At 37.9% G+C, this 13,331-nt stretch overlaps 1 protein-coding gene across 4 annotated transcripts; it reads right to left on the bottom strand.

Moving 5' to 3' along the window:
* Nucleotides 1–1,431: 1,431 nt before the first annotated feature.
* DBT (dihydrolipoamide branched chain transacylase E2) lies at nt 1,432–13,109 on the bottom strand. Of its 4 annotated transcripts, none has more exons than XM_068199716.1 (12): nt 12,971–13,031; nt 9,874–9,938; nt 8,782–8,905; nt 8,536–8,611; nt 7,452–7,633; nt 6,979–7,106; nt 6,013–6,256; nt 5,065–5,231; nt 4,382–4,459; nt 3,147–3,338; nt 2,928–2,999; nt 1,432–2,077 (listed from the first exon to the last, which is right to left on the bottom strand). In XM_068199716.1, exons 2-12 carry the CDS (start codon nt 9,934–9,936, stop codon nt 1,910–1,912), a joined length of 1,494 nt encoding a protein of 497 aa, XP_068055817.1. In that variant the 5' UTR covers nt 9,937–9,938; nt 12,971–13,031; the 3' UTR covers nt 1,432–1,909. The 4 variants fall into 4 exon arrangements, with proteins under 4 accessions (XP_068055817.1, XP_068055814.1, XP_068055818.1 ...); XM_068199713.1 differs by lacking the exon at nt 12,971–13,031 and adding an exon at nt 10,629–11,264; XM_068199717.1 differs by lacking the exon at nt 9,874–9,938 and having other exon boundaries at nt 12,971–13,109.
* Nucleotides 13,110–13,331: the final 222 nt, after the last annotated feature.

Genomic DNA, 13,331 nt, shown 5'->3' with positions numbered 1-13,331 from the left:
CACAGAACTTTATAACAAAGAAACCCAACCCTCTCCAGTCCACGAACAACTAAATACATGAATACCATTACCTAATAAAAAAAGACACTAAGTACTTTAGCTTTCAATCTTCTCCTTGATTCTGTCTTAAGTAATTCAAAGTAATTTCATTGCTTTCTTTCATACACTTCTATTTCCTCAATTTATTTTCTCAATGATCATCAAATATCCTAAGCCTTTAGACTAAGCCCTTACCACAACAATATACTTGTAGGAAAGTAGACATTAGGTTGTGTTCTTCTGGTAGCCTTGAGTACAGGATGTTTTTCAAGGCAAGAAGAAAGAGTTTGAGTCACCCATATAGGATTGCCTGCATAAAATTCACAAATAAAAAACAGTATTTTGTGGCTTTACGTTTTTTATTAGGAATAAATAAATCTGATAAAAATGAAATAGGTGATAAGCATGATATAACAGTCAAACTTTGCAAGAAATGACTTTTATATAAAAGACCCTTATACCACAATAGAAATATTAATAGCACCTTACATGGATGCACCACACTCCCCTTTGTACATTACCAGCTTTTCTCTTATTCAGTCTCAGCATCGTGGATAGCAGGGATTCTACCTCTGGTAGCCTGTCTCACATTTTCACAGCTAAATGCAATAGACAACTTTGGTCTACCATTTTGAAGAATGCTCCTGTTTTTGATATATCTAAAAAAAGGAGAAAATGTCCACTTTGTGCATTGCAAATTCATTTTTAAGGCTATGTAACTGTCTTTTCTCATGTCTGTGTGAAACTTATGTGTTTAGAAGGTATTTGTATCCAACAGTTTTCTTCATATCTCCCATTAAATCAGCAGTGCAATCTTCATGATCAGTTTATTTTACCTTAAAGCCACATAAGTTTCCTGTTCTAAAGGCATTAACTTGAACCTATTCATTATGTGCCTTGTATCTGAGTTTAAGAAGAAGTCCTTAGCTCACAGTATTTTTTAACATCCATTCTTTGTAGAATCTGATTAATCTATCAGATTCTAGTATCTGATTATCAATAATAGAATGCAAGCTTTTAGATCATCAGCAGCTTACTGTCAGGCTTACCTAATGACAGAATAATAAAACAAGATCCTTCTTTTTTCATTTTGTTTTATCTTTCTTTCTTGTTCCATTTTAACAGACAGATGTTTTCTGTAAGAATCAAAAATAACTGGAAAGCATTAAGGGCTGAAACTACTTTCAGCCTTTAAAAATATAGGATATTCTAGAAAGTATTAAGGCCTTGATAGTTATCAATCAGTGTTGTCAGTAAGCATTTGAATAAATATGGCCCCTTCATTTATAGTTTGATTAAAGAGTACCTGTGCAAGTAATTCCTAGAAAAAGTGGAGTAGCAGAAGACTTAAGAGGTTTACTCACTTAAACAACAAAAAGCTCTCTGGACATCTTACAGCAGAAGCATTAAAGGCATTTTATTTGCATATGATTTTTGTATAATCCCTTTTAGGAATTCAGATATTATTTGTTAAAATAAATTTATGTGTCCAAAATAGAAGAACTATGAGTAGTCCCCTCCAAAATTTCCCTTCAGATTATAAATACTGCAGGTGCAGAGCAGTGGCACTCGGTCACACCAGCCTGACAATCATTCTTATTATAAAAGGCAAAATAAAGACATTCCACCACCACCATATTCAGAAGCTGTGACCTACTCAGTTTGACAGTCTGCTGTAGATGAAATTACAGCAATACAAAATGAAAGAAGCAACAACTAATTGAGACTGATAGCAGCTGTTGAGAACTTTCAACCACATAACATTATTATATAATGCACGTAGCAAAGGGCACATGTTAGCAGAGACAGCTTTTATAACTATTCAGTCTAATCCACAGAGTTTAAGGGCATATTGTAGCCATGGTTTCATTTATTTAAGGTCCAGCAGCATCAAGGCAGGGTTCTCCAAGTAAGATTTCCACAAGTTAGAAAACCGGGCCATGGTAGCTCCATCAATGATGCGATGATCAGCTGACCAACTCACATTCATTATTTGTGCTTTAACTACTTCACCTTTGCTATTAAACCGAGGAAGAACCTAGAAATCAGAGGAAGGACAAAACCTGAATTATTAAATTAAATACTTTCATTGGCAAATCTGCTTTTTTTGTCCTTGCTAATTTGTTGATCTAAATGAAAACATTTTGCTGAATTAGACAGCAGCAGCACCATGCTAAAAACCAAGACCTTTCCATTATTGTTTGTGCTGTTGATTAGAATATATTGCAAGCCTGCATAATAAACAGTCATAGCCTATTTCCACCATCATGGAAAAACTGAAGTAGTAAAAGCTTTTCCTGACTCAAAAGTTTCTTCCTGAATAGTTTATTGCATTCTTAGTTCTCAAAGTGGCAGTTTCCTTAAAGCACCTCTAAAAATGCTCAGAGGAAGAACATAGAAGTAATTTCAGTTAATACGAATTTCATTTCCAGCACTGAGCTCCAACATCTGTACTAAAGATTTAAAGCCTGAGATTCAGAAAATATAAAACTGCCTTCACATCCAAAATTCTGTATGGATTCAGCTACCTGGCTTATGAAATTAAAACTCATTTTCATAATATTTCTCAAGTTTTCTCCCTGCTGATAGCAAAATTGCTATCACTATGTTGCAAAACTTGTAAAACTGTATTTATATTGTTTCTTACTAACCTGAAGGCTAAACACAGATGTAAGAGAAATATAGCAGGAGTCTAGAAAATAAATATGAACCTTTGGTGCAAGAGACTTCTAATTAAACATTTGGTGTGTGCATAGTCATTTAAAAACACCAAAAACTATTCAGTCATGAGCTATGCATTTTCTCTGCAACAAAGGCAGACTCCATTTTCCATTTCCATTAAGATGACCTTAGCTAACACTCTCATCACTGAGATAAAGTTAATATACCTGTATCTTTCCAAGTGCTCCAATAGCTACTTCAGGAGGTAGTATCACTGGTTTGGCATAAGTGCCACCAATCTAGAAAAGATAAAGGTGGGGATATTATTTAACAACTTTTTTAAAGCAGATTGCCTCTTGAATTAATTGCTACAGATTTTGTTCTTCGCATATTTAACTTCAGTAAAGCTGCATTTCAGAAGCAGCTCTCATTTTCCCTGTACTTACTGTGCCAATATTTGAAAGGGTGAATGTTCCCCCAGTGAGGTCACTTGTTCCCAGTTGGCCTGCAGAGCCCAAGGACTGGAGGCGATTTAATTCCACAGCAATGTCAAACACACTGCAGATTTGAACATTTTTCACATTTGGGACAATTAAGCCTTGCTCTGTGTCCATTGCAACTCCAATGTTGTGTGAAGCCTGTAGCAAGTGCCATTAACCAGACATTAATATAAGCTGTCAACATAAAATGTATTTTACGTAAAAAGCCACTTCAGTCACATTTTCCTATTTATCTTTTTACCTGTAAAGTGCTGTATTTAGTAAGCAACTCCTGCACACAACTTTGAGGGGAGAAAAGCATATAATTTTATTTAAATTAGCCTCACATCTGCAAACTGTAACGTGATGTTGACAATTCCACCTTCAGAGAATACAAAGTCCTGGAATCAACTCCACATTGAAAACACTGCACTTTAGGATGATCATATGTGTAACAAAACATAAATAGCATATTTTAAAGAGAACGCAGAAATTAAAAAGAAGGAAAAAAAATTTGTTGTGTGCATAGCCATCTAAAAACACCACAAACTTTTCAATCATGAACTATGCAGTTTCTCTGCAACAAAGGGAGACTCCCAAGTTCCATTTCCATTACAGATGACCTTAGCTAACACTCGCATCACTGAGATCACTTGCTTTTTGTTTTTTGAAAGGAATATAAGGATTCTGAGAGATATTTATAAAACAGCACAAAAAAGTATGTACTGCAAGGTGCAAGGACACATCACTTAAGAAAATAGATACTTGCTTCCCAGAAGTATCAATCCAGCAGCTTGTATAAAAACTACATAACTTTTATCAAGACTGTACTGTAATATATAAGGAGTGAGTGTTGGAACAGTTGAATTACTGTGCACAAAAAACCCCAAAAATTGTTGTATTGTATTTGAAATATTCTCATTTTAAAAGCTTGGCCCATAGTCAGGTGAAAAATAGGAAAGTAATATATTAATATGCATTTTTGAGGCAAGTCTGAATAATAAAGTGACTCTTACCTAACAAACTACTGAAATAAGATCAACAATAAATCAAATCTAGATCTCAGAATCTGAACACACAAATTATTATCCTGCACAACACCATAATTTTAGTTCTTATAATTAGCTCAGACATTCTGAAAGGCCCCTGTTAGACATTACTTTTCACTTTCTGCTCACAACATTAATCCATAGTTTACAAACCTTATATGTGACATTTTGACAGTTCTCATCCAAAGAAGCATTAAGAACGGGATACTGCAGCAATCCCAGAGAGGCTGCCTGTTAAATATAACAAAAGAAAACAAAATAGATTTTTATATTTTATAAGCAGAGAGATCCATGGAAATGAAGTAATAGTAAGAGAAAATTTAGATTAATAACAATATGGAATGAGTGTTTAGGTAGCACTCTGAGTGCAATTGCATTACCAGATTAGTCTGTACATTCACAGCATATGAGTGCAACTGCCTGCTTTTCTGAACAACAGACAGTGACCTAAGGGATTCATCAGCAATACAAAAATTATAATAATAACACCAACAAGAACAATGATACATTTCATATGAGCTCAAAAAACACTGACAATTTCGAAAACTTGTTTTGTGCAATTCAAACACCTGGTGATGTTTACCTCCATATTAAATTATGCTGAAGGTACTCTATCCTTTCCATTAATATTTCAAAAAATTTCAATGACATTACATAACTCTAGCTACAATTCCAACTGTAAATTGATAAGTGGCTCAATAAACAAAAAAACAGATTTCCTGTGATCTGCCATAACTCAGATGATAGAGAGGTGCTCCAAACTTACAACAATCATTTAACAGATTTTGGCAAAACCTCTGTAAGTACTCCACACAAGGCTCTGCTGCATGCCTCACCTTTATGAAGAAAGGCATAAAGGAAAGCTTAACTCCACGGATTTCAGCTAGAGGTTTCAGCTCTTCTCGCAGCTGAACGAGTTGAGTCAAATCAATCTCATCACAATAACCAAAGTGGGGGATTTTTAGGGCTGCACTCATAGTCTTTACCATGGCCTTCTGAAAACCTGGAAAATATTCATTGTCTTCTTAAACCAACAAAATGAGCTTCTGTGAAGTTATGGACAGTATATGAACAGAAATTTCATCTGTTTCCATTAACCAAATTACACAACTTACAAAAACCAAACCAAAGCCAAAGCATAACCAAAGAAGAACAGGGTAAAGAGCACTTACTGAGTTATTCAGTTCATAGAACTCAATTTTGATGACTGTAATACTTCTGATTATATTACTGCATCTCTCTCCTATGTATATATAAGTTTGAAATCATAATATGATAATCTGCATTACGCTTTCCAGCCTCTCCAAATAAACACTGCTTGGAAGGCAAGCAAAAAACATTAATCTTCCCCTTTTTACCTCAGTGTCTTTTATGGCACTGTTTTCCAGAACTGGTGTGAATGCTACTCACATAATAGTGCATTATGCTTTCACTAAGCACTGATAAACCCTTAAATTCACTGCACTTTGCCATTAATTGCATAATGATTCCTCCCATGTCAAATCCATGTTTAGAATTCCTACCTGTTTCAACATACACTTGAAGAATGAGCAAGTACAATTTGCAGCCCAACTCCATCCAACCAAAACATGAACAAATATTTCATAAAATAATTTCAGCAGAGATGCTTCTAACAGAAAGTGTTTTCCTAAATGCTCACTTGCATAATAACCACATGAAATGCACTCCCATCAAAAGGAACCAGCTACTAACGGAGCACAGAGCAACAGGTACTGGTGGTCTACTGTGACCATGGTCTCAAGACTTTGTATTTCATGATTTACCTGTTACAGGTTCAGTTTTATCTTTTCCTGCAAATGCAATGGGTCTGGAAACAGGTACAGGGATTTTGCGTGCTTTGTCCTTTGGAGCAGCTGGCACAGCCTCTGCTTTCCGCTGAGGTGGGACAATTTCAGCCTTTGGTGATGGAGGCAAAATAGCTCCTGTCTGTTTGGCCAAGTAGTTGAGTATATCTTCTTTAAGGATTCTATTATCCTTTCCTGTCCCAACAATTTCACTCAATTTAATCTGAAAATCACATAACAAGCAGTAACACTTTAGTTTTACAGCAACGTAAAAATACTTTATATTGCAAGCTATGGTTAAAAATTATTCCCATTTCTGATTCAACATATTTGCGGTTTTCTGCTCCTTTCTATAGTTTATTAGGTATTCAACATAGTTCAAATCATCCAAAAGTCCCACTAGGTAGCTGAATGCATACTTCAAGGAGGAATTATGAATACTATTAACCTCCTAATTACCTCACAGGATCTATAGTGAAATATTAATTTGAGAAAAGCTGTTTGTCACTTAATTCTCTCCTAAAAACACATCATGAGCTTTCAAAACCAATGGAATATTCATAGGGAAAAAAGGCATGTAAAACATCCCCTGCTCTAATACAAATCTGAAAAGCAAAACAAGGTGTTTTTTTTTTTTATTTTTCCCTCCTGCTTTCTCTGTAGAGATTCTCAAGAATCTCCTCTGACGGTTTCTTATTTTCATTCTAGAAAGGTTTTCTTAGTCTTCAGCCTAAAGCCTCCTAGCTGTCTTTTCAGTCCAGTAATTCTTTTTCTATCCACCATAATCATCAGAAAGCACAACCCTCTTCATTTCTACAGCAGTTCTCACGCATGTAAAATGTATTTGAAAACAAGTGTTTCCTCTAGATCAGTGCTCTTCTAGTCAGTCAAACTGCCATATAAAAGCTGCATAAAATGCAGCAGGACCTTATTCAGCAAACCTACATTGTTCTCCATGGCCAGGCGACGAACTGCAGGGGTTGCTAATGTTTTGTGACCTTTTATCTCTTGGTGAGTGTGCTCTTCATGAGACATAGGCGGTGTTTCAACAACATCTTCTTCTGAGGCAACACCTGCAAACAAAAATAAAAAATTACTTTACTACATTATAGGCATTTGTTAAATTCCAACATCAACCATTCTGTGACAGCTGAAGTTGTTATGATTTACTTTGAGTTAATGTGGATGAGAACACAGCTTACTAAAGGCTGCTGCTTAAGCCAAATATTCAAGAGGAAATGTCTAGGAGATTTTAAACTTTAATAAATATCACAGCTTTCTCTATTCAAATTTCTTGACTTTATAAAGGGAAAATATCTTTGAAGATTTTCAGGAGGAAAAAGTAAGCTTCTCTGCCACTGATTGTTTTATGACAACAAACATAAAATTTGCATGAGAAAAAAAATGGCTTACAATACCTTTTGAAGCATCAATTTCAATGTCCACTAGTGGTTTTCCAACAAAAGCAATATCATCTATGCTGTAATGGAGTTTTCTGATGACGCCATCGTAACGACTGGTGATAGTAACAGAGGCTTTGTCACTCTGCACCTCACAGATGCTGTCGAACTGAGACACACTGTCACCTTCCTTTATGTACCTGGGAGGAAAGACAGTCATAGTAAAAACCAGTTCTGTGTATGCCTTAGGTAAGTTCAGTAATATACGTCCCACAACATGGAAGTGCATTCCAGATGAGAAAACAAATTCTACACACTGGATATGTTTGCTACATGCATTTTGTCTGACTGCCACAGAACAATTTGTTGGGTGAAATGACAAAATGATTATGAATATCATTACACACGTATTACATTTACTTTAGTAAAGCAGAGTTTTCCTGTCAGATTATAAAGCATCTAAAAATAAGAATGGATCCAGCTTAATCTGAATGCAAGGAAGTTGTTGGCTTCAACTTGGCAATATACTATCAGTTTCAGAAAGGAAATGGATAGTAGGGAGCACTGTCTTCCATGCAAAAAGAGCTATTTGTACAAAGAACAAGGCCTTTCAACACTGCCTTCCTTCATGGTACACTTTGATGTTGTTTAATCCATTCATCACTGGCTTTTTACAAACAATTCAGAAGTTCAAATCCTTTACTAAAAGCAATAGAGGAGGGGTACAGGACAAAATTATGTGGATTCTTTAGACTAGCCATTTGTTTCTAAAGCTAAGTAAAGTTTCTAAAGCCAAGTAAGTCTAAGTAAACATAACAAAAGACAGGTCTCCTGAACTCAAAAAACATCAATCAGTGAAGGAGAAGCCTATATACAGGTGCATCCCATTCCATCCAATTTTTCCACCCACAAATATATGAGACTGCAAACAAACAAAATAAAAAGCTCAGTATGTACAAGGTTTTAAAATGTGCAAAATGAAACCTGAAAAACTTCACTAGTAACCCAAAAAAATATTCCCACATAACTCATTGATCATACATATAAAGCTGCTAAACTACCTGCTGATTTCTTAGTGTACTTCCAGGAAAGCAGAGCTTACCATTCTTTTACAGTCACCTCTGTAATTCCTTCTCCAATGTCAGAAAGCTTAAACTGGACAATTTGGCCACATGAAACTTAAAACAGACAATAAGAAAATACAGCATGTTTAATATTAAATACAAGCTACCAGACAGAAAAATCTGAATGCATCAGAAATAATCTACATACCAGCCATATGCAAACCTCTAACAACACTCATAAAATAGCAAACTAAAAGAAATTATTTTATTATGAAAAGGATTACCAGCAGATGTTCTGAATAATCGCTGTTGATGACTAAACTTGAGGGCAGATTTGTCAAACACGCACACATATTTTGATTTTATAAAGCGAACGCTGCTGCACGATCTAACACGATGAATGCAAACCTGGGGAGAAAATCTCAAGGGTTAATACAATGGAGGTAGAGCTCATTTAATATTCCCCATGTAACAGTCATACTATAATAGTTTCATTCTAGTCTATATAATAGAAGTTCTTATGGAACACAATTACCCTGAATACATTCTTGAACATACAGTAACCTTTACATTGGCCAAGCTTCGCCAGTTTTTAGCTTCTTTCACCAACACAACACATGGGGAGATCAAAGCCACAGTGACATAACCAATTAACAAAAATCATGACAGGATTTGGTGAGTGATTCATTGCTATTGTTTCTCTCAGGAACTAGCTTAATCAGGACAGGCACACAAAAAACACACACGCTATCGACCATATCAGACATCTGAAATATTCCTATCCAGCATGAATGCTGGAAGGTTTCCCTAGACTGCATGGAAAACCAGCATATTTGTCCCAACAGAGGTTGATCAGAAGTACTAATCAGAAAGGAAATTCACAACAGAGGGCCCAGAGCTGCCCTTTCATTTTTGTTCCTATACAGGAGGCAATCATCTTCAAGTAAACATCATCTCAAATCAGCTTCAATGATATTTTGTAAGAACTGGCCATGAGATGCTTTTCTTTTATGGTTACAATTATATTTATCCAGAAATCAACTTTAAAGGATCTACAGAATTTTCTGAAAGATTCTTTAGACAAAACTTTAAGCTTTAAAGCCTCTTGTAATCAGTCATGATTGTGATCATAAGCAAAGATGGTAGTGCTTGCATTGACATAAACAGGTATTTTATTAAACTCAACACAAGTTAGTTCAGACACATTCTTATCCAGTAAAATTTATTAAATTTCATGTAATTCTGGTGATATGTTGTCTTAAGAGCGCTGTACAATTTATAAAAATAACAATTTCTCTGTAGATACTATCTCTAACTAATTTAGAGATATGAAAAGAATTCAGGTGCTACAATGTACCTCAAGTAGCTCAAAGTACCTCAAGTAGCTCAAAACTGTAAAATTTAGAAATTATCTTCTCAGAGGAGCCAGAAAACAGCATACCTGCATGGGAAAGTTCATTTTAACTTCTTGTTTAAAAAATCCTTTCAGTAATTACAGAGCATATGAAACTTCTTGTTTCCCTCCCCGCACCCCAAACTGTTCAACTATTTGCTATCACTTTTCGCTGTTTAAAAAGTACATTATTCAGCAGGCCATACAATTCTGACCTGACAATGTACTCATTTTCTGTATTATTCAACCCAGCACTGCAAGTTATATACAGTATACCCCTTCTTTAAGGAACAATTATTTATACAAGACAGTCTATCATGATGGACACAACAAAGTTATATAATTTGAGTTACCTTTCAGTTGCCTGCCACTAAGACGGTACCTACTGATCTAGAATGAGTATTTTTTCTAATTCCTATAACAAGCAAATAGAAAATCTTTTCATTAGTCCTCCAAACAATTTTCCATATTCAACAATCAAGTAACATGGCAATTTTAAGCTATGAAAAAATGTACTTTAGGAATGCATTTAAAGTTCACATTTAATTACAAAACTGGTATACACTGTACATCTTCACAATCCTATTTTTCTTCTATTTTTAATTCCGGGTTTCTTCCCAGTTGAAGGTTACTGAAATGTTACTGAAAAAATTGTTCAACTAGACCTTTTTATCACAAACTTGCAAAAACTCTCTTTTCTCTTTATATGACCCTAAATGAAAAACATTCAGTATTTACCTGTGAAGATGATCACAAGGAGCACATCAAATCTCTGAACTATTACTACATGTGAAGTTTCACAATGATTTCCATGTGATTTTTAACCTTTGGTTACCAATGCAGGTAGTGAATTAGTAATGTCACTGCCAAAAAAAGAGACTGGTGCTGTTATTGAAGAGTTACCATGCTGTTTCATATTATATCTGAAGGAATAATTCAAAACTACTGCATTTTTTAACCCAAAATCTTTCTGGTTTTCAGTTTTGCACATTCTCTACCAAAAAGCTTGCATGCTAGTATGTTAAAGTAATAAAACAGGACACAATCTCTTCACAGAGCAGTGTTCCTTACCAACAAGGAAAAAATTATTACCCATTAAACAAAGAGACTGTGCTTACAATTTCAGCATTTAATCACCCTAATACTGGTGTAATGCCAAGCAAGGAAATAAAAATGGCACATAAAAGACAAAATTAGCTCTAATATCCATAGCATACCCATCTACATATTTTGATGTCTGGAAAAATCTATCAGTAAACCCCAAACATAACTGCTAGTACTAAGCTTGTTAATGTGGCTACTATTAAACTAAACAGCAACTTAAAGGCAGTACTGCCACAGCAAGGTAACACCTTTCCTGGGCAAGTCTCCAGCGTGCAGTGGCTGGCAAAAAGGAGCTGAGGGCCCACTCAATCCCTGGCTGGGACTGAGGCCACACCAGCCTGGCTGACAGAGCCGGGGTCTGACCCCAGCCAAGGGGGGAGCTGAGTGCACTCAGGGGGAGAACTGCCTTCCCGCTCAGGTTCAGCTTTGGTTGTTTCCTTAAAAACAAGCCAACTCCGGTTTTCTAAATTGCCACTGATCCTGAAAATGTATGCTGGCCTCAGACCAAAATATTTTTATGCAGCCTGCGGAGAACTGATTACCTGATGGAGTAACACTAAATTTCCAAGTCAAATTGAACAGTTCGTGCTCACAGGCAATGACTTTGCATTAAAGGATAGTGCCCTGCTGAACTCTCTTGACTTCTGTCCCACTGAGTGATTTTAATGAACATTTCCCCACATTGGATGTGTTTTGCATGCATATTCTATATTTCCAAGTATATAGTTACCTATGTACTAAAGCAACATCCCTGGTAATGTGTTTTAATCCGATGCTATCCCTCATCTAAATACCTGGCACATGTCCCAGTGTCCAGGTAACTGCCATTTCCCCACCACTTCACACAAAGGCCCCTGGCTCAGATTCAAAACGTGCTTGCAGGAAACACACACTATAAACCAGCCAATTCTGTAGCTCAGCATGCACATAGATAAGATGAGTGTTTTCATCTTACCAGAATCTCCCTCTGGATTTAAGAGTAGAAGGTTAGAAATACAACTTAAAAGAAAATGCTATTTTCAATGCTCTTAATTAGTAAAATGATTTATAAATACTTATAAGTTACTGGCTGAAAACTGGATTACAAAAGTATAATTTAAAACTTCCTCATCATTATGCTTTAAAATTACAGTATGAATTATTAAGAGAAAAAACATACTAGAAACTGGAACTGATCCTTAATTTTATCTCTAAATTTCAAAAATTATTTCTTCTCTAACATCCCACAGAATAGGGGTGACATAGTAGGATACCAACGCTCTGCACAATAGCAAGAAGACTATAATACAAGACAGAAGAAAGCATGAACTAAGGCTATGGCCATGAAATTTTAATTATCTCAAAAAGGCAACCAAGTAGATTCATTTCTTATGGTAAGGTATCGCAACTACTTTTCAAGTATCAAGGCTCCTGGGATTCAAAGAAATACGTTTCCCTTTTTTGTCCGTGTATCCACACCGTCTCCGTGCAGATGCGGTATGCAAAGGGAGCTGATGCGTGGGCGGAGAAGCGGTGATGGCAGAGCAACGCATAGGCAAAGCAATAATGGGATGACTTAGAAATAAAAGAAGAGGAGGATGTCACTGTCTTATTACAGAAAGGAACACGTTTCTTTCATAGGGAACATGGGCACGGGCAGCGCGGGGGCAGAGGGTGCCACGTCTGGGGCTCCCTGTGCAGCATGGGGCGGGCGGTCCCAGGCACTGCCGGGGAGCGCACAGCGGGGAGCGCACAGCGGGGAGCGCACAGCGGGGAGCGCACAGCGGGGAGCGCACAGCGGGGAGGGAGCTGAGGCGCTGCCCGGTTTCGGACACTGCCGAGGCGACAGGTCCCCGAACGCGTCGTGTTTGCAGAGGCGCGGTGCGAGCCGTGTGCCCGCCGGACGGCAGGAACAGGGCTCGGGGATGCCACGAGTTATCGCTCCCTCCCCGGCCGGCCGGGAGCGCCGCCGCCCGCGGGGTCCCCGCTCCCCTTACCAGGCGCCCCGCGGCTCGGCAGCTGCTCCTCAGCGCGGTCACGGCCGCCATCTTAGCCCGGGCAGAGCGGCCCCGCACACACCCCCGGCACAGCCAACCGGCGGCGGCCGCGCCGCCACAGCCAACCAGGAGCGGCCGGGGCCGGCGGGGCGCGGGCGGCGCTCGGGCCCACACCCACGGGAGGGACCGCGAGAGCTCCCGGGCCAGAGCCGCGGGTGGCGGCGTGCGGCTTTCCCGGGCCGCAGCAGCGGGAAGGGCAGCGCGAAGAGCCCGGCCGTTCTCTATACACGTGTAATAAAGTACCGAGCGCGCCTGCCAGACTAACACGCCCGTGTCTGTGGCTCTGCGTGAAAGGTGGTTG

This window comes from Anomalospiza imberbis, chromosome 9, assembly GCF_031753505.1.
Source record: "Anomalospiza imberbis isolate Cuckoo-Finch-1a 21T00152 chromosome 9, ASM3175350v1, whole genome shotgun sequence".
Taxonomy (NCBI): Eukaryota; Metazoa; Chordata; class Aves; order Passeriformes; family Viduidae; genus Anomalospiza; species Anomalospiza imberbis.
This window is presented reverse-complemented; position numbering and strand designations above follow the sequence as displayed.